Source organism: Dermatophagoides farinae, chromosome 10, assembly GCF_024713945.1.
Source record: "Dermatophagoides farinae isolate YC_2012a chromosome 10, ASM2471394v1, whole genome shotgun sequence".
NCBI lineage: Eukaryota > Metazoa > Arthropoda > Arachnida > Sarcoptiformes > Pyroglyphidae > Dermatophagoides > Dermatophagoides farinae.
Window position 1 is genome coordinate 2,571,675 of NC_134686.1, and position 23,075 is coordinate 2,594,749.

The 23,075-nt window shown below is 28.6% G+C and overlaps 1 protein-coding gene across 2 annotated transcripts in view; it reads left to right on the top strand.

The window, feature by feature from the left end:
• LOC124491216 (uncharacterized) overlaps nucleotides 1-23,075 on the top strand; it is a 47,930-nt gene that overhangs the window by 3,459 nt on the left and 21,396 nt on the right. For both annotated transcript variants that reach the window (XM_075734430.1, XM_075734431.1), the window contains exon 2: nucleotides 271-1,612. In XM_075734430.1, coding sequence (XP_075590545.1) covers nucleotides 535-1,612 — 1,078 coding nt within the window. In that variant the 5' untranslated portion in view covers nucleotides 271-534. The remainder of the gene's footprint in view (nucleotides 1-270; nucleotides 1,613-23,075) is intronic.

The window sequence follows — 23,075 nt, forward strand, 5'->3', positions numbered from 1 at the left end:
TATTGTGTCCGCGTGTTTTCCAAGTTTTTGTTCAAAAGAAAAAAAAATTTAACACCAGTCCAAGTGTTTCTGTGTGATGTGTGTGTGTGTGTGTGGGAGACTGATAATAATCACATCGCATTTATATATTGATGTTGATGGTGAAGATACAAATATCATATCATAGCGGATTTCACTTTTTTTTAATTTTTTCGACATATTTTTTTTTACCATGAACACGTGTTCACAACAATCAATTTGAATGGATTTGGATTCAACAATCATCATCAGATTAATCATCATCTGTTGTACAAATTGATAAACTTTTGATTTTTTCATAATATCCGACCGGCTGCAATTGTATCACTAGTGTCTGTCTGTGTGTGTGTGTGTTTTTTAGTTGTCATTATCATGATGATGATGATGATGATTATTGTTGTTCGTTGATGCCCAAAAGTAGCCATTTGTGGGCGTTTTTTTATGTATATCTTATGTTTGATGATTTTTTTTTTCGTTTTTTCCTAAAATTTTAAATCATCATCATCATCATCCATAATGGTTGATGATATAATGATGATGATGATGATGGAGAAGAAAAATATTTTGACGAGCATAACCACCTCAACTATTATCACCACCACCACCACCAACAACAACAACAACAACAACGATAATGACAATTTGAATCAACAAATAAATACAATCAAAACATTGAAAAAAATGGACAAGAAACAACAAAATTGGTCCACAATAATGTTTCCTGTTGTTGCTAATAATGTTGATGATGATGAATCATTCATTAACACCAAGAATGGTGATGATGATGGAAATTTAATGGAACAGCAAATATTATATGATGATGGTCATAGGAAACGAAGAAGAAGAATTTCTAATTGTCAAATAAACATGAAGAATATTGAATTGAAGAACAATATTGATGATACAAATATGAAATACTTTATTTGGATACGAGCGTGGTCGTCATCATTGAAAAATGTTGGTATAAAATGGCCATTTCATCCAATATGGTCATCATCATGTTTGCCAACATCAATATCATCATCATCAACATCATCATCATCATCATCATTGTCATCACCATCACCGCCATATCAGTTTTATTTGCTATTCCTATTGACTATCATAGCATCCATATGTAGTGTAACGGATGCCGTTAAAATTATGGATGATCCTCATCATCGCCATCATCATAATCACCATCATTTGCATAATAGAAAAAATCTACATTTCATACAACCACCATCATCATCACCATTATCCTCAATAAATCAGAATTTTCCATTTTTATTTACATCGTTCATGACAAGACAATCACCACAATCGAATTTAAATGACGATCAATATGGTGAGGCTAGTGATGTTGTACAATCAATGATTACATCAAATGGTTTACCACCATCATCACCATATCAGAATATTGGTGATTTATATCAACATCATCCTCATTATCATTTTCAACAACAACAACAACAACAACATTATCCTCAACATCATCATCATCATCAATATTTTCAAATGGAATCATCATCACCGAAAGAAACAAGTGTTGAACATGAATTATATGTCAACAACAGTGGACAGAATTCATCAACAACTGGTCAACAAAATCCATGTAAGTAGAAAGAATTTTTTCCTTTTTTTTTTGGTTATCAAATTGATATTGATGCATGCGATATCTTTTTTTGTGTCTTTTCGTGTGACAAAATTTTTTATATCCTACCTCGAAGCTAATTTGTGTTCCAATTTATTTTTTCGTTTTTTTGATAAAAATAACGTTTTTTCATTCACACTGATATAAACTACAATAATAATCCAATACTTTAAAAAGATCAAGATAAACGGTTTGATACAACTTTTGCTTTTGAATTTTATTTTATCTGCGATTTTCGTTCGAATGATGATGATGATCATCATCATCATTTTAAAAACGATCATGAGCTAAAAATCTGTAAATAAAAAATTTACCCTAAAACCATAATCGTTTCGTTTCGGTTTCAATTTATGTGTGTGTGTTTGTTTATCCATTTGATAATATCCATCTTTAAATTTTCTGCTGCCCCTTCCCCTCGGACAAAAAAAATTTCAAATCACTTTTTTTTCTATCAAGTTAATTTTAGTAATGATTTTACCTGTGTGTGTACCTGGAAAGTGCATTTTTTTTATTAATTTCATGTCTGCTTGTTTGTCTGTCTTTCAGTCGGTGTGTGTGTAGGTTATCATCATCAAACTGAATGTGAATTTTTTTATTTTTTATTTCGGACATTCAAAAACTTTCCATTACTTGTGACCATTTCTTGTGATTTTTTTTTCTCTTTTTCTTTTAGTGTCAATTTAATATTGACTCTAGCCAATTTGGTTCATTTGGTTAAATTTGAAAGAAAATTATCTGTGTGTGTGTGTTTTTTTTTATTTGCAACAACTCGCGAATAAATAAATTACATTACAATGAATTCAAAAATAGCAACAAACTTGCCGGGTTTTTTTTTATTTTTATTTTTATTTTGTTAATGGTCAAAATCATCTAGACATTTTTACATGTTTCTGTTTCTGGATCGTTTTGAATCGTTTTCTGGCCATTAAGTTGTCTCGTTTATTCATTCATTCAAATTATAGATTTCGTGTGTAGAATATTTTTTTTGTTTTTTTTTGTCAAATGTCTGGTTATTATTTTGGTCTTTTGTATGTATGATAATAACATGTATGTCGTTTATTGTTGACATGTTTGTTTGTTTATTTGTTCACATTGGTGACAAACATGACAACAACAACAACAGCAACAACAACAACAACAACAACAAAAAGCTTTTTTATATAATTTAAACATATTCATTCATTTCACATCATTCATTATCAATTGGAATTGAAATTGTTTTTTTTTTGAGCAAAACAAAACAATAACATTCCTGAAACAACCAAATTTTTGCACTTGTGTATGATCTGATGATGGAACAATTAAGTATTGTTTCATTGCACACTTTTCTGCTTGTCATTTCGTAGTAGAAAAACAACAAACAAACAAACAAACAAACAATGATGATGAACAGCATGATTATGAGATTTTTTTTTCATATATAACACAAGCTTGTCATAGAATATAGCAGTGGTGAATGATAATAATAACACGATGATGATGATGATGATGATGATACGAATTAAATGCAAAATTTTCTTGTTGTTTTTTTTCGATGCGTTTAGACCTTGGACTTGTTTCAACAAAATGAAATTTCCATTTCAGTATTATGTGCGTGTACATTATATAAAAATCATCAGAATGTTTTAATATTTTCGAAATCTTTTTTTTCAAATTAAACAACAACAACAATTGTCCATTATGAATGAATAATGAATGTGTCAGTTTGTTGTGGTGTTTTGTTTTGTTTTTTTTTTGTTTTTTGTTTTCTCAACAAATCAATTAAACTTGATAATAATTTTCTCCATCAATTATCATTATTTTGCAGTAATTTTAATTATATTAAATTAATTTGTGCAAACAAAAAAATTGAAAATGAAAAAAAAAATTTTCCAATTCAATTGTATTGGATCATCATTTTCCGGTGGCTAAAATTTTTTTATTTTACAATTGATAATGTTGATTGTCAAATTGTCAAATGGTGATTCAGATTGTGACAGTTAAACCACAGTTTTTTTTGTTTTTGTTTGTTGCAAATAATTAAATCGAAAAGCCATAAAAATCATTGAAGCAAGTTCACATGGATTCTTTTTTTCGTTTTTGTTAATTTATTATTTCATCCTTGTTGATCAAGAAAAAAAAATTCTTGTCCTTTGAATGTCTTGTGTGTGTGTGTGTGTGTTTGTTTGGTTGGTTGGTTGTTAAAGTTTAATGACTTTGATCTGATGATGAACAATCATTCTTTTTTTTTATGGAGCACACACAAAAAAACACGTACATTTCATCCATTTTGAATAAAGAAGTAGTCACGTTTTAATCTACTCGTTTTTTTTGTGTGTGTTGTGCTGTGTCCTTATCTCTATTTGTTGGTTGACTTTTTTTCTCTTTATTTTTTAAAAAACCATTTATGGTCATCCTTGTGATATGTGGATCCTGAATTACTGTTCCTTGTTTTTTGTTTTGTTTGCATGTTTGTCCCTTTTTTTTTCTTTTTTTCATTGTCATTGTAATATATTATCGTAAAATGAATCGAAATTGTCTAGTCTAGTTTTTTTCGGTGTTTCGATGTTTCGGTGTGGTTGTACCCTTTTTATTTAATGATATTATTATGATGATGATGATGATAACTATAAATTGTTTGATTGTCCACTATGTTTTGGTATTCAAACAACACATTTGATTGTCCATTTTGATTGATTTCGAGGTCAACCAATTTCTATCTATTAATATATATAAATATTGACAATACATTTCATTGAATGAGAAAGCCGATAATTTTTTGTTGTTGTTTTTGAATGTTGTTTTTTTTCTTTTTAAATTTGGGCCGAACACAAACAAGAATTGAGAGCAAACAAAAAAAAATTTATTTAGTAGTAAAATATAAATAACAAACAAGAACAAGAACAATAGCAATCATATATATAGTATGATGATGATAATAACAATAACAAACTAAACAACAAAGATTCGACCGAGAAAAACTGTTGGAGAATAGAAAAAAAAATGATAATCGATCAATCGATTTTCGATCATTCACAATTTTTTTTTTTTTTGTAAACCCGTTGTTCAGTTGTAATTTGAACATTTCTGCTTTCTATAAATATGTTTGTGGTGGTGATAGGTAAATATTATCATCCACATTCATTTACCATTCCGTTTCATGTTTTTTTTTTCTTTGCTTCAAATTCAGTTTCAAATGATGATTGTGGTGTGATTTTGTGGTTTCGCTTCATTTGTTATCGAGAGAATTTTTTTTACCCAAAAAAAAACTTTAATACCCAAAACAACAAACCTATGAAATTGAGTTTTGACATGGACATTTTTTTTGTCTGTTGTGATTTGGATTCGATAAACCAGAGAAAAAAATTTTTTTTCTTTGTTTTTCATATTATTTTTAGTCATCGGTAACCAATTCGTTTCGGATAAATTGTTCATTTTATGAATAACCGTGTATCTAATATATATATCTCTGTTATGGTGGTTATTTTGAACAACCTGTTGCTGTTGCTGCTTGATTCATGTCATTCATTTGATCGTTGTCCATGGTTTATCATTATGAAATGATCCAATTTTTTTTCTTTGGATTTGAACGAAATAAATGAATATAAATTGATTTCAAGGACGAAAAATGATTTTTGACATTGATGATTGGATGGAAATTTTAAATTCCGGCCGGTTTTTTTTTGCTGAGAAATGATCATGTCTTTGTTGAAAATGTAATGAAAACAATCATCTGCCATAAAAAATGACATGACATAAAAGTAAAAATTGGGGTGGATCTAGTTTTTTTTTCTTTAAATTTTCATTACATTCCATGTCATTTGATCATCATCATAAATTTTTTTTTAAATGAATGAATAAACAACCCTCCCCTCTTACTTATTGCCAAAATGATATGCATCAAAAAGTATGGAAACAAAAAAAAAAATAAAATAACGGGCGAGAATCCTGAATATATGTTTGTTCGTTCGTTTGTTTGTTGATGATAATGAAAGGTAGAATTTGAACGAAAAAAAAATTCGTTATGCTTGCAAAATGAATTGATTATATTTTTTTTTGTTTGATGTTTCATGTTTGTTGTGTTGTGTGTTGTGTTGGTTCACAATTCGGAAAACAATTTTTTTTTCTTCCATTACCATCATCACATCATATCTTAGTATGGACACACAATACATACACACACACAGAACAGAGTGTGGTATTGTATTATTTTTTTTTATCGTCTGTGTGTGTGTGTGTGTGTCACATCAATCATTTGATGAATAATACACATCTAGTAAAGAACAAATGGTGCAAATTTTTCGAATAGTTCAAAGTTCAATGATAATAATGTTGGTAATTGTATGTAGTGAAGAATGGATGTGTACTTCTTTCCTTCCTTCTCCCCCTCTCCTCAATTCTTTTTTTCATTCGACACTTACAATGTAATAGAAAGGAAATTGTTCTATTCGAAATAAAATAACCAAAGACTTAATCACATAGATAAACCATTTTTTATCATTATTCTGCCAATCATTCTGTATGTATATATATATATGAATATGACTATACTGAACAAACACACTACCAAATTATTCGATGTATTCGTGTGCACGACATGTGATAATCGATTGTAAAAAAAAAGAAAATGGAGCCAATCCCGGCATCGGATATATTTTCCATGTTTATTGTTATTATACATTTTTGTCCTTGATAATGATGACGATGATGATGATGTTATTATTTATGATCTGTGAATTCATTTACCAGTTGGCTTTCATCTTTTTGTTTGTTTATTGAATTGGAATTTATTCATTTTTGTTTCCATCACCAGAAAAATTCAACAATGAAAAAAAAATTTGGTGAGAAAAAGTAAACATAAATTAACAACAAATTGTTGCTGTGTTCAGGTATTTCTGTTTTTATTTTCATCCTACCCTGATGTTTGATAATCAAAAAAAAAAAAAATTCAAAAAACTGGTAGTTTGCTCTATTTTTTTCAGGTATAATAATAATATAAAAATAATAATGATATCAGAATGAATGACAGAAAAAAAATTTGAAGAATTTTAGTATAAAGACATTATATATTTGTTTGTTTCTTTTGGTTTATTTGAAATGATGGTCAAAAAAAAAAGATTTACCCCCTTTCTTTTCTCTTGTTTCGAGGAAAAGAACAAAAAAAAACCATAGCTATAAAGAAGGATGCGGCGATGATTATGTATGTGTGTGTTTGTGTATTATTGGTATCAAGCTGTTGCTTTTCTTTTGTGTGTTTGCATGTGTGTATTTGAGTGCAACAGGCTTCCATCATCCATCATCATATATGAAAACATGAAAAAAAATGATATAATGATATAGCAAAAATCGATATATGTGATGGTGGTATTTTTTTTTCTTTTTTTTGATAAATAGATAGATATACATCATCATCATCATCAAACAATGTAACTATAACCACCACAACCACCATCATGATGATGATGATGATGATGATCATCATTATGTATCATCATCATAATGTTCATGTTATAAATTTTCTTTCTTTTTCTTCTACTTTATTCCATGTCCATGTGGTCAATTTGGTTGATCAAAATGGATTTGTATTTGTTGTGTGTGTGTGTGTGGATGTCAGTCATTTTTTTGTTTGTGGTCATTTTTGGCTATTTTTAGGTAAAATTTTTTTTTGTTTACAATTTTATAAATTCAATGAACAGTAGAAATCAATTTCTTTTTTTGGTGGTGGTGGTGGTTGTGGTAATGGACAACCAAAAATAAAATCCTACCATATTCATAGAGAAATATATTATTTTTTCGGTGGTGATATCAGATAATCGGATATAATCTCGGTGCTATTTATACAATATTTCATCTTTTGAAAATTATTATAAAATGTTCAATGATGATCAAATGATGTTTTGACTAAATTGAATTTCAATATGAATTCAACTTAAAAGATTTTGTTTTTCATATTGAAATGATGATCATCATCATGATGATGAATGAATGAAATGGAGAAGCTTGAATCGATCAAAAGAAGCTTTTGTGTTTTGTTTTGTTTTGTTTTGTTTAGTTATTGTGTAATGTATGTATGTCAATCATTTATAACCGAATTAAACATATCAGCATTTGTGTGTGTGTGTGTGTGTGTGTGTGTGTTGAGCTCAATTTCGTTTCCTTTTATAATAAATGTTTGTTTGTTTACCGTTTTTGTGTGTTCGTTTTTTTTGGTTAAGTAGCTTATGATGATAATAATAATAATAATTACCACTTTGAACATATATAGATATTGTATAATGTGATTGATCCGGTTGTAATAAAACAAAATACGAAATGCTTACTTTTTTAAATCGATAATCAGACTTTTTTTTTGGCCAGTTTTTTTTACTTGTTCATTGATCAATTGATCAATGGGAAAAAAACACACACACACACTGGACACTGGACACTTGGAATGTTTATCATAGAAGCGATAAATTATGTTGATGTTATTTTTTTCGCATAATATAAAATAACGACCGGAAGATTTGCCCATTTTTTTTTTGTTGCTCATAGACAAATTGATCGAGATTTTTTTTTTGTTTTTAATTTAAATTTTCTGTTTTTGTTGTTGTTTTGGTGATTATTATTCTTGTTTTTTTTTGCTTCAGATTTCTGATTATGGCAATATTTCATTTTATCATCATCATTAACATTGTTCCCAATCCATCATAATCATCGATCTATAGTTGATTTTCATTTTTTGGTTTTTTGTTGTTGTTGTTGTTGTTGTTGTTGATGAACACAATTAACCATTGATTTTTTTAATTTTTTCCGTGTTCATTTTGTTCAATCTGGTTTATTTGCCAGTTTTTGTTTTGTTTTGTTTTTTTTTCTTGATAGAAAAAAATTGTTTACAACATCTCTTGCCGACGATTTTATTATGATGTTGGGTCAGTGTTTTTTTTTCTTGCATTGTCTGATTATCAGAAAAAAACATCATCGTCATCATTTTATAATGAAAATCTACAAACTTTGAACTTGAGTTTGTTCGGAAAAAAAATCAAAGAAATTATCAATCGAGATTGATTATTGTACCCGAAAAAAATTGAGATTTGATTCTCGTTATATTGTTGTATTCTTTTGTTTGGAATTATCGTTCATAGATAATGATCACCATGATCATCATCATCGACACCTTGATGATGCCAATGTAATAATTATTACCGGACACACACACAGGAAAACATAAAAAAAAACATCGAACGCTCCCATCGATTTTTTTTCTTCTCAAGAAAATTTTTCCCATTGTTCATCGTTGCTAGTATATATATCAAAAACTATTATGGACCAACACACAGGTATATTCATTGGTTGTCGATATATATTTTTTTACGATCAATACGTTTTTGTTGTCGTGGAGCAAAAAAAAAAAAAAAAATTTGCCCATATATATCATCATATATCATTAATGGTGGTGGTGGTGGTTTTTTTGGAACCATCCGAATGAAATTGAACGTTTTTCGAGATGCTTGTTATGATTTTTTGTTTGTTTGCATTCAATTCGTATTTGATTGTTTTCTAAATGACAATATAACATTGTGTTTTTGATCAAAGACATTATCATCATCGTCATATAATTGAACACACACACACACACACAGAATGAATGAATGATTGATATGAATCGATTATAAAGTGAAATGAATTTTTTTTCCATCTCTGAATGATCGTTTTGTCAATGATAATGATGATGATGATTTATTTTTAGTTTGATTTTTCTTTTGTCCATCTATTTCATTTTTTTTTGGCCAGCGACAATGATACCGTTACTTGGCTTCTGATCTAAACACTGTGTGTGTGTGTGTGTTCATTTTGGATTTTCTTTTTCGTTATATTATTGAGCATTCCATTGATATCGAATCTTCATCATCATTTTTTGTGAATGAAATGGATAAAAATTTTGTAAAGAAAAAAAAAAGAAATTCAACAACAAACAACATACAATAACATATTCGACATGAATTCATTGAGAAATGGAAAATAAAAATTGACTTGAACTTTCTATTTTTGGTATCGAAAAAAATGATGATGATGATGATGATGATGAATGAATGATTTATCGATCAATCAATCGATTGATGATGAAATGGTGATGTTTAGTTTTTTTCCAATATCCAATATACAATAGGTATGTATAAATAATTGAAAAAAAATGATCATCATGAGTAATGAAAAAAAGTTCATGTAGTTCATGTATGATGTCCAGAATTTTTGATATTTCTAGAATTTCTTTTTTGATGTATGGATAAATTACCAAAATTGATAAGATGTCATTGAATCGAATTTTTTTTTTGTTTGGAATTTATGTTTGAAGTTTTTTTGGATATTCTTGAAAAAAAGTTGACATTTTTTGGACAACTATTTTGACCATAGTTGTATGATTCAGGTGTAGTGTATATTTTTTTTTTTAACTATAGTGAAGAGAAAAAATGAAATTTCTAAAAATAAATCAACAACACACACAGGTTGAAAAATGGGAAAACAAAAATTTTCCACCATGTATTTGGACGGATTGCCGTACGGTTTTTTTTTCATTTTTTTTCGTATTTGTATGTCAAATGCACATATAATGAATGTGATGATGCGGACAACAGTATAACTATGATGATGATGGTCAAAGTTTTCTCTCTACTTTTTTTTCCATAAAAAAAAATTTATTAGTAACAAGAAATGATGATGGAATTTGAGAGCGAGAGAAATTTTTTTTTTTTTTTTTTTTTTGATGATAATGGTCATGAACCTCTGACTGAAACCATTATTGTGGTAAATATTTATATATATAATCGCTAAATATAAATAATGCAAACATCTGCATATTGTTATAAATGAATATATAAAAACAACAGCAACGGTAATATAAATGGTCATCATCATATAATTGTGAGCCACTGCAATTTCCCGTATTTCATTATATATAAATAAACAAACAAAAAAACCATCTATTTAAAATGGTCATCATCATCATCATGATTACGTAATAATCATGGCTGACATGATTATACCTGTTGAATGCTTGCGCTTTCTCTTTTTCTGTCTGATGTTTTTTTTTACCGTATACACAAAATATTAAAGGGATTTTTTTGTTGATGTTGTTGACATGTTGATTCCCGTTATTTTTTTGAAAATTTCTTGAAAAAAAAGAATTTATCATTGTCAACAATGTTTTTGTGTGTGTGTGTCCATAATTTTAGCCAGTAATTGTTGTTCCTTTGAACAAACAATCATCAACAACAATTATAAATTACCACATGAACTGGTTAGCAGCTGTTTTGTTTTGTTAGTGCAATGTTATATTATATAATTCTCGAATTTAATTTTTATTTTTTCTCACTTTGGATTGTTATACAGTGAACATTTTGAATATAAAAAATTTGTTGTGATGGTAATGGTGTTATTATATTTTGCGATCACTATGGCTATGATCATTTCTGTTGTTATTTGGTTATTTTCAATTCAATATTGTCAAACATTTAATTCAACATCACCAACACCAATACCATGGTTGTTTACTGATGGTTATGATAAAAAAATTACATGTGGTGTACATTTATTGAATGAAACAATAGCCATTTCAATAATGGGCAATCGTATTTATCAATTTACTTTTGATCTTTCTGTCACTATGTATAATAAAGATAAACATTTTGTTACTAATCACATGTATATGGAAATGGGTCTAAAATTTTCATTAAAAACACTGAATCCAATATTTATTGATATGGGTGTATCATTAAAATCAAGATTGGATGCATTTACAGTGAAATCATTACATGAAAATATTGCAATGGCATTAATTAAAGAAGAAAATAAGGACAGAAGATTCCAGATTTTTGTAAAAGATACGAATCATAATTGTTACCGTGGTGCATGTCATTCAACATTAACAAATAAAGTAATTGCTAATTTTCAATTAAAATATGACCAACATGAAAAATTTAAATTTGTAAATATAATAATGATCAGTGCCGAGAACAGTGCATTTGTAATTATCATCGATAAAGATTCCAAAGGTTTACATTTTCAATTTATAAATACTACTTGTACTAATGCTTATACATTTGGATATATTTGTTTACTAAAATCCAAACGATTACGAGCACAAAACAATGAGGATCACTGTAATAGTGATGATGATATGATTATTGGCCAAGGATCAATAAATCATGTACAATTTTCACAAATTGAATATGGTTTCACTGGTGGTGGTATTCTACATTTGGTTTCTTATCAACAAAAATTTGTCCTTACTGTTGATCAACGATTATTGTATATATTTGATCAGGATTATCCATATCAAATAATATCGTTTTTAGATTTTTTTCGTTGTCGTAAATGGGATATTGTATTTGAAAATGAAAATAATACTGTTGATGATGTTAATAAACTTGCTACTGTTGATACTAATGACGATAATGTAGATAATGATAAACATAATACACGTGGCATTATTATCATCATAATTGTTGTGATTGTTTTAGCCATAACATTCATAATATTTCCTATTTATTTTTTTCTACATAAACGTAAACGATCAAGATCAATGATGAAACAATCAATGCCATGGAATAAGGTACCATCATCAATGTTGATGGTAAAAAGTCCAAATTTATATAGTAAATTTAATCCATATTTAAGGCCATCATCATCATCTTCATCAGCATCAAGAAACGAATCAAATTCTTCATTATCATCATTTTCATCATCATCATCATCATCATCACCATTATCAGGTGCTGATGATAGACGAAATTCTAGAAGACAACGACGGCGAAATACTATTGATAAACGTAGAATAATACGTGGAACCAGATCACCGAATCTGGATTCATCAAGAAATCTACATACAACAACAATAACAACGACAACATCACCACCACAAACAATAATGACAAGTATTGGTGGATCACCAAATACAACAAGTGATCTACTTTTTCCAACAATGAATAATAGTTCTGTGGCTAAATCACCACATCGTCCATAGAAAAGAATATATCAAATACAAAATATGGATAAATCACAATGCATTTGTAAAAAAAAACTTTCATCTTTTTTTTTCTTTCTAAAATTGAAAAATTGATTCAATTTCAATTTCATCATTTGTGAAATAAATTTTTTTTTTCCAGTATTAACCAATAGTGCATGTGATCATTATTATTACGATGATATTGATGATGATGATGATGATGATGACAAGTTCAAGATTTTGTCACAATTTTTTTTCACTTTCAAAAAAAAAAAAATTTGTGATCCATTTAAAAGAGAGGAGATAATGGGAGAGAGAGAAGGATGATAATAAGATCAAGGCTATTAAGATCCATTAATATCGTTTAGATCGTGTTTTGTATATTCATCTTTGCCATTTGATCATTGAACATCAATATTTGCGAAATAATGAATGATGAATGAATAGGCCCCCAGTAACAGTAGTGGTGTGTTGTTTTTTGTTTCGAGTTGAGAAAGAAAATACACTCAGGTAGAGAGAGAGGGCAAATGTTTTTTTTTCTGTTTCACCCTAGAATTTTTAAAGGTGTGCTATTTTTTCTGGTTATTCCGTCGTTTTTTTGCCATTTTTTTTGTCTTTAAAAACAGCTGCAATGACAGAGCCAAAAAAAAAAAACATTTGAATAAAATGAAATTGAAAATGGTAATAAATAATCATTCATCAATTACAAGAACAAGAGATAAACATAACCTAATGAGGTTGGTCATTAGGTCAACAGCAACAGCAGCAGCAACAGAAACAGCCACCGGTAATGATCTTTGCCATATAAAATGTATGAATAAAAAAAAGGATTGTCCAGAACAAACAAACCAAAAAAAAAAAAAAAATGCTTTCACTAGCAGCCATCCACTCCTCCTACCCCGATGAAAAAAATAATGGGATAAACAATCATGTGATGGCCCAATCTTACAACAACAACAACAACAATGATGATGATGCTAAAAACTGATGCTACTTTTTTTCTGTTGTTGTCGCTGATTGTTTGTTTGTTGAATTTTTTTTGAATCTTTTTTTTTATATTTCAAAGAAAAATTCAACAACAAATATTTCGTATTTTTTTCTTCTTTTTATTGATATAACATTTCTTTGCAATGTTTTTTTTTTTTTTTTTTGGTTGTTGTTGTTGTTGTTGTTGTTGTTGAACAAATGATAAAATTCTAAAAATAGATAAATTTCACATTTTATAATCATCATCATCATCATTTTGATTAAAGATTTTTGTGTATGGAGAAGTATGAAAAGAAAACTTGTCCATTGATATGATGATGAAAGTGAACGAATCGGTCCGTTTTTTTTTTCATTTATTTATTTGTTTATTGATGATGATTCGGGGTATGAAACACCGGTCAAAGAAATGTTTTGTTTTCACTTTTCATTATTATTCAATTTGTGACCAATTTGTGAAATGACCGGCCAAACTGACTGGTCGACTGACCGAATGATTTATCTTCATTTTTGTTATGATATCCTCGATGATTATATCATTATGATATATGAACATTAATGTTTTTTTTTCTCCAAAGATTCATTGACCGAGAAAATCATTGGACTATGCCGAAAAAAATGAAAATATGGAAAAAAAAATTTTTTTCCATTTTTCATTGTAGCTGTAGTCGTTGATGATGAATTTCTCAATTTCAATTTCATAATATACATATATATTTTGTTGAATTTAAATCAGATCAATCAATCATAATAATAAAATGATACACAAGTGTAATGGGAATTTTTGCAATGTAATAGATTATCTCATGATCAGTATTGATATGAAAAAAAAAAAATTTTTTTTTATTAAATTTAAAATTGAAAAAAAATCATATCAATTTCATCATGAATAACAGACACACACACACACACACTCAGATACAAATGTGAAGATGATTTTCGATTAGCAAAAAATTGACAAAAAAAAATTACTAGATTCACATTACTTCCTCGTTTGTCTTTTTTTGTTGTTGTTGTTGTTGTTGTCATTGTTTTTGGGTTTGGTGACCCGAAACCGAACGCATACATAGATCACACGATGATGATGATGATGATGAAGATGATCATTATCGATCGTATTTTTTCGTATTTTAAGGTGCTAATTGTGTACAACCAAGTTTTGGTTTGTGTACCTGATGATTGAATGAATGAATCGATGGAATTTTTTTTTATTTTTTATTTTAATATTTGTAAAATTATCATCATCATGAATAAATACCACTCGACCTCGAAACATTTGAAATGAACGAACGATCATTGAGAAAAAAAAATTATTGAAATTACATTGATTGTACCCAAAATATATATGATGGTGGTAAAAGAAAAGAATGAGGTCAACGAAAAAAAAAGATGTTTGGTAAGTGTGTAAATGAATGAGAGAAAAAGAGGTATCTAATCGGATCGAACAAACAAACAAAAATCAATCGTTTTTTTTTTGGTCGAATGAAATGATGGTCATCATTCATCTTGACCTTGTGGTTGTTGTTGTTGTTGTGCTGACCAGGAAAAAAAATGGCGCCCAAATGTTGTTATGGCCATCATTTTGAAATGTATGTTGTATATATATATGAAAATTATGATTCCATACACATGTCATATGTGCAACAAGTGTGTGTGTGTTGTGTTGTGTATGTTATGTTATGTTATGTGTGTAAATCAAATATTGTTAATTGAATTCCTCATTATTTCAATGGACATTGGTCATGAAAAACTAGAAATGAATAATAATTTGTAAGAAAGAAGAAAAAAATTTCCTGCTCATCATCATCGGATTTCCGAAATACATTAAAATGTGAAATGAATCGTGAAATTTATGAGCAACAACAAATAATTTGGCAATGGCCGAAATATTTTCACGGAATAAAGAGATGGCGAGATTTAATATCTCTCCATCTCTTTCACTCGTTTGTATCTTGATTAATTGATTGTTAATCTCTTTCTATGCATAAGGGTCACAATCTTCATCATGAATTTGATTTTACGATATTTTTTTCAAATCCGTTGATGACAAGGTCGATACTACTTCATCATAAATAAAAATGTTTTGAAGAAAATGAAAAAAAAAACATTGAATAAATTACATAATTTGTCAATCTGATAGATTAATGGTTTGAGAATTTTGCGTGTGTGTGTGTGTGTTTGATTTTTTTTTTGTTTGTGATTTTCTTCGATTAATTATCGATGACATTTTTTTTTTCGTTGTTGATGACATCATTATCATCATCATCACCGCACAGAGACACAATTTCACCCCAGTTTATAGTTCAATTTTTTTTCCAGGAAATTTATTTCGTTTTTTTCTTTGTCTGTTATTGCCAATTTTGAACAAGAACAAAACGAAAAAACGAAAAAAAAGTAAAAGTGAGATCATCTACACATTATAACCTGTGTGTGTTTTTGTTGTTGTTGTCGTTGATTTTTATCTTTTTTCCATTTCCATTTTGTTGCTGCTGCTGTTATATTCGGGCCTATCCTATCCTATCCTATCATGATGTTTTTTTTTTTTTTAGTTTGCATCACTTGAAATGAAAGTTGATCTACATTTTTGTTTTTTTTTCTTCTTCTTCTTCTTTGTGCCACAATTACAATCAACAACAAGAAGAAGAAGAAGAAAAAAACCGTAATAGGAAATACTAGGCTTGGTATTGAAGTGAAGTGAAAAAAAAAATTGTATGGTTGAAATAGGCGGCCGGTTTTGGTCGAAATATATTTATATATATTCTAATTGTTCAAATGTTGTTTGATATTTACTCATCATGATCATGATTGTTTGCCATGTTTGTCAGGTTTCTATTTCAATGATGAGGCGGAAATCTTTTTTGTTTTTTCTTGTTGAACCCATTCTTTTTTTTTTCTTAGTCATGAAACATTTGTATTCAAATATTGGATTCGGCCATGGATACCATAAACATTCATATGTCTATCTCGGTTATCATTTTTTTTTTTTGATTTCATTATCATCATTTTTGTTTGATCACATCAAACGATCTGTTAGATCTAGTTTTCGACAATTATTTTCAATCAATTAACAAACACTTTCAATTTGCTCTGTTTTTTTCCATCTAATTCATTCATTGATCCTGTCTATATGTTATCATCAATTCAATACAGGCCAATCTTAATTTTCTGGATTAATCATGTTCAAGTTGTTCCATAAGCAAGAGAGAGAGAGAGATTGGGATGTAAATCGATTATCGATCCGCAGTCATAATCCTCATTAATGATAATGATTTTAAAATTGAAACGAAAAACAATTTGTGATTGTCATTATTATTATTCTTTGTTTCCTTTTTCACAGGTCAAATGTTCAAAAAGTGATCTGTTTGCCAAAAAAAAAGTAGAAACAAAAATGTTTGAATCACATCATATGTCACACATGTAACAATTTTGTTTTTTGCCTTCGCAATTGGCCCTGTGACATTGGAGATTAGGATTTGTAATGATTTTTTTTTGTATGATTATTTGTTAACAACAAAAAAAAAAATTATCGAAAAAAATACAGGTGAAAATGTAAAAGGAAATGAAATGAAATGAAATTTTTTCCTTCCAACGTGGCCATTATTATTTGAAACTATTATTACAAAATCATCATCAATTGAATCGTTATTTTGATGTTCAGTACATTTTGTTTTCTCACATTGAATCATAATCATAATGATGATTATGATGATAAAAACAAAAATGATCAATGTAGTCCGATGGTCAAAAGTTTGGCGCGGCTTGAAAGAAGCTGAAGAAGAAGAAAAGAAAAGAAAACCTTGGTTTTTATTGAATCGATTGTTTCAAGTTCGGTATTTGTAATGAGATGATAATTTTTTTTTTGTTTTTTTTTGCTTCTTTGGCCATGTTTTCTCTTGTTGTCGGTTGTTGTTGTTGTTCAATTGCCAATCAAAAAAATTGAACAAAAAAAAAAGTTGAAAATGAATTGAATTGAACATTGGACATGAATCAATCAATTTGTGTAGAGAAACAAAAAACATGGAATCATGTGTGTGCTTGAAAAAATATGTAGAAAGTAAAAAAAACTTGCATGTTTATGTAGATTGGTTGTTGTTGTTGTTGTTGTGGAATCATCATTTTCGTTTTTGTTCATATTCAAATTCAAATTAAACGTTTTTTTTTTTGTTTTCTTTCATTTGGCATCATGAATTGAATGACAATGGTCATTTTCTCATGTGTATATTATATTATATTCATTGATCTAATTTACATGAGATTTTTTTTTGTTTTATTTTTTTTCTCATAAAAATCTTCATCATCATCATTCAATTGAGGTGTTACAGTTTTATTTGATATGAATTTATGAAAAATTTTTCAAATTGATTTTACTAATGATATATATGTATATAACATTATTGTCATTAGAGAGACAAAATTTTTTAAAATATCATAACCATCATAATGGTGTTTACCATTTATTAAATTATCTCATCATCATCATCATCTTCATGGTCACAAACAAGTGTGTGTGTGTTGCTCATATTTCCATATAGAATAATTATGGTGAATCTTTTCTCAGTTGTTTTTTTCCCATCTCGTTTTATTTAGCCTTTTTTGTATTTATGTTTGGGTGGTGGTGGTGGTGGTGGTGGTCACACTTGTTGATATCATATCAAGCTGCTGTTGTTCATTATAATCTCGTTGACTTGATTTAATATTTATTTTCATTTCATTTCATTCAATATGTTGACCATCAACATTAACAAAAAAAAATGAGAATGGATGTTTGTATAGTGAAAAAAAAACAGTAGACATATATATATCTGTATGTACAATGTTGGGCAACATTGATTTTTTAATGATGATTATGACTAGATTGTTGTTGGACAAAAACATGGTAGACTTTTTTTTCTTTTATTCGATCGTTGACGATGCTTTATATATGCTGTTTATGTTACATAATTATATTTTCTTTTCTTATATCACACACACACACACACACACACACACACAGAAAATAATATGGAGCAATGTTCAATCAAAAACACACATACACAGAGAGAAAAAAGTTGAATTTTAATTGGATCAATCAATCATTTAATCCGTAAACAGAGATATTTTTTTTTGTTGTACATAACATTGAATCAACAACGTCTGCTGCTGTGTGTGTGTGTGTGTAGGAAGTTTATGAACAGGAGGAATAATTTGAAATTTTTTTTCTTTTTTTTTATCAATTTGTAAAAATCTTGAATCTTTTTTTTTCCAAAAAATTTTTAATCTTATTCATACTAATAATCATCATTGCCCATATCATTTTTTGTTTGTTTGAAAATAATCATCAATCATCAAATCGATAATAAATTTGATAAATTCATTGATCATTGATCAAATATGAATTCATTATTCGGATTAGCCACACATTTCAATTGGGTGTGTGTGTGCGATGTTTTGTAGTCAACATTGACCTTTTTTTTATATATATATTTCCGACGCCTGTTTTCATTTTTTCCACTGTCCAAAAACCAGCATGAATACGTGTAGATATTTCACCATCATCGATTGATGATGGATTCAATGAAACAACAACAAAAATCGATAACCAATTGACAAGAAAATTGCTCAATTCACTTTTTTTTCTTATGTGAAACAATTATCATGATGATAATGATGATGATGATGATGATGGCTATAACGACGATGACAACAAGATTATGATCACGACGATGATGATGATGGTAGCATGACAATAGCATCCAACTTTTTTTTTCTTCCATATGATAATGACATTACACTTGGATATTATATATGGAAGGATTCTATTTATAAATCAATTTTGTCTGTCGAATAACAACAAAACTAGGCAAAACTCTTGTGATTTATATTCACATCATAACATTACAATATATCAAATGAAAACTATAGATAAAAACAACAAAACAAAAATAGTCAAATGGTCACTGCCATGGTTAGAAAGAAAGACAGAAAAGAAAATGTTCACATCGTCGTTTTTTTTTACCATAGCATTTGATCCATGATGATGATGAATTTGAATTGAAAAAAAAATGCTGGCTTTGTCACACACACATGTGTGTGTGTGTGTGTGGCTACTGAATTGCGTTCAATACAATCGGTACAATTTTTTTTTGTTGTTACAGCGCTATTAATAACACAATATAACCATGTCATAGTTTTTAAAAATGGATTTTTTTCCCTTCTTAAATTATGACGATGATGGTGATGATGATGATCATTTAAAAATTATGATTTTTAGCCTGAAGCTTGTAAAGATAATCCTCTTTTTTCTATCAATAAGTTATCAGTGATTTTCCGTTTTTTTTTCTTTTATATATTTATAAATTCCCCATCATCGTCATATTTTTTTTTTCATTTCATGTGGCACATTTTTTTTCTACTTCTTGTCATGTATGAAAATCTGGTTTTTTTCTGTTTTTTTTTCTTCAAATGATTTTGACAATGATGACAGCTTCTGGCTAATATCATGCAGTCAAGAAATGGAAAAAAAACAATAGGATCATGAATATAGATCATCATCATCATCATCATTATAATGGCAAACAAAAAAAAATGGGTAATTAGTTGTTCGAGGGCAATCAATGTGAATTTTTAAATTGTCATCGAGATAAAGGCAGAGCAAGAGAGAGGGTTGAAACCCAGAAAAAAATGAATTCATTTTTCATTTTCAAAAAAAAACAAACAAACAAACAAAAGCCTAGCCATCAATTGTCATCGTGCACTTGTTGCTGTTGTTGTTGTTGTCCTGTCTATTCATGTTAATCCATATGATATTTTTCAAGGATCCCAATCAAATCAAATCGAATCAGAAACAAAAACAAAAACAAAAACAAAATCTCATAATATGGACAGAATTGGCTCACATGAATGATGGATTTAGTACGGATTTAGTTATGTGTGTGTGTGTGTGTGGCTTTGTTTTCGTCATTTGAATTTAAATCAAATCAAATCAAATGAAAATTGTTTGAACAATGACATGATGATGATAATCACCATAATGAATAAAAATGAAACGAAATCAAATCAAAATCAAAAAATGAATTTGAAAATAACGTTGATTTACTTTGACAACAACGAAACAAAAAAAACCCCTGGATTATGCCTTCGAGGCTATGTATATTTGAATTGGATTCCATTTTTTTTTTTGATTGATGTAAATAATGATAATATTAATTGATAGATTGATTGATTGATTGGTTGAATGTAAATGTAAATGTAAACAAACATTGTCTTGATCTCTTGTGTGATTGTGTATCGATCGATCGATCCATCCATTCATCCATCGATAGATGGGTATCTAATATTTGAATTGAAATTTTATTTCAAAACAAGATGATTCTGATTTTTGAGATTGAGATTGACATACATTATTATTAGTTACTACTAGATGGATATTTTTAGATACAAATACCATGTTGTTGTTGTTGTTGTTGTTGTTATATTACATTTTGGATCTATTCGATTCAGGTACCGAAATCAACACACACAAACACACACACACACACAAACACACGTTCAATCAACCTTATCGGTGAATATGTTCAAATTGAATTGATTCATGACGAGTTTTCATTTCGTTTTCCCTTTTTTTTTCTCTCTCTCTCTCTTTCTTCCCCTTCTATTCCATTCATTCATCTAATAACAATCTGATTGCAATGGATCGATTATTGATCTCACTGTAGACATACACAATTGCCTTCCAATCGATTATTGTGCAAATGTTTTTCATTTCACACACACATATACACAGAACAGAACAGACATTTGAATCAATCGAATTGAAACATATATAGGAACTTTAATGACAAAAAAAAAATAAAAAATCAAATTCCAATTTCTATTTTTGGTTTTCATTTTGTCATCTTTCTCAATCTATCTCTCTCGCTGTGTGTGTGTGTCAGAAAAATTGATTTGTTTTTTTTTTGTTGTGCTCTAATTTTATCGTTGGTGGTTTGATTTGTTGCCTACAAACAAAAACAAAAACAAAAAAAAATATGCCGAGATCAAATTGATAAAAGAAAAAACAAACAAACAATCAAAAATCAAAACATCCAATCAGATAAAATGATGTTGTTGGATAACAAACAAAAAAAAAAAAAAATTCCACCATCCTTTTTTTGGGGCCACCACTACTATTTTCCTTCCTAAAAGATTTTATTGTTCATTGTCATTTTGAATGATCCATGGATTTCATTTTGGATCAATCGAAATGAATGGCCATTCGTTTATTCATTCACATTCAATCCACTTGTCAGATTATCTCTATTTACACTTAGCCTTGAAATGTATCCATTTAGTGGAAAAAACTTGGCATCGATTCATTCATTGTATCATCATATCAATCGACGAATGGGAAATGGATTGCAAAAAAAAAAAAAAAAAAAAAAAATTGAAACGAATTTCTTCTCATTATTGGCCACAAATAGGCAAAACAATTTTTCTCGTTGTTGTTGTTGTCGTCGTTGCTGTTGCCATTGAATTTAATTCATTTTCATTCAGAAATGTGTGGTCAGAAATTTAAAAAAAAAAAAAATTTTTCCTCACATTTCAACTAAATCTATCTATGATGTGTGATAAAAAATTTCTCATCATCATTTTAGGCCAACGGTGATTCATTCATTCGGTGTTTTTTATGTAGAAAAAAAAGATTATAATTTTAGCAGCCAGTTTGAATTTTTTTTTTTTTTTTTGATATTCAAATGTTTCACAGCCACATTTGGAATGTTGTTCGTTTTGTTTTTTGTTTTGTTTTTTCGTTCATTTTCAATGTTTCACTACTACTACTACTACTACTACTGTCAGATAATGTCATTTTCAATTAGCATTAAATTTCAAATCTCTTTGGCCCTGTCTGATGTCATGATGATAATAATAATAATAATGATGTCTTGATTTGGAAAACAAAAAAAAAGTGTATACAGGTGGATGATCTCTACCACCTGTTGATTTGTTGTTGACCCATAAACAAACATGTGAAAATGATCTGAATGAATGAATGAATGAAACGAATGGAAACGTCAAAAAAAGAATTGAATTTTTTTTCCGCTATGATGATAAGAAAAAAAAGACCAGAAAAAATTTTTGATTTTCATTTGAAATCGAAATCGAATCGATTCGTATTTTTTTCGGTTTTGGTTTTCATGGAACACTGAGACAGGTGTGTTTATTCGCTTTTTATACCTGGCTATGGCTATGAAATTCTTGGCATTTTTTTTTCCCATTGCATATCACAGATATTTCTATTTCTGTCAATCTTTTGTTTTTTTTTTTGCTGAAATTATGTCTACATGTATTCAACTAGTGTGTGTGTGTGTGTGTGTGTGTGTGAAACAAGCCAATTTGTTTCAACATCAATTGTGTATGTTTATAAACACCTGAATGATGATGGTGGTGGTAACTAAGTGTACAATGTTGTTGTTGATGCTTAATTCATGTTGTTCACGCGTTCATCGAACCACAAAACAT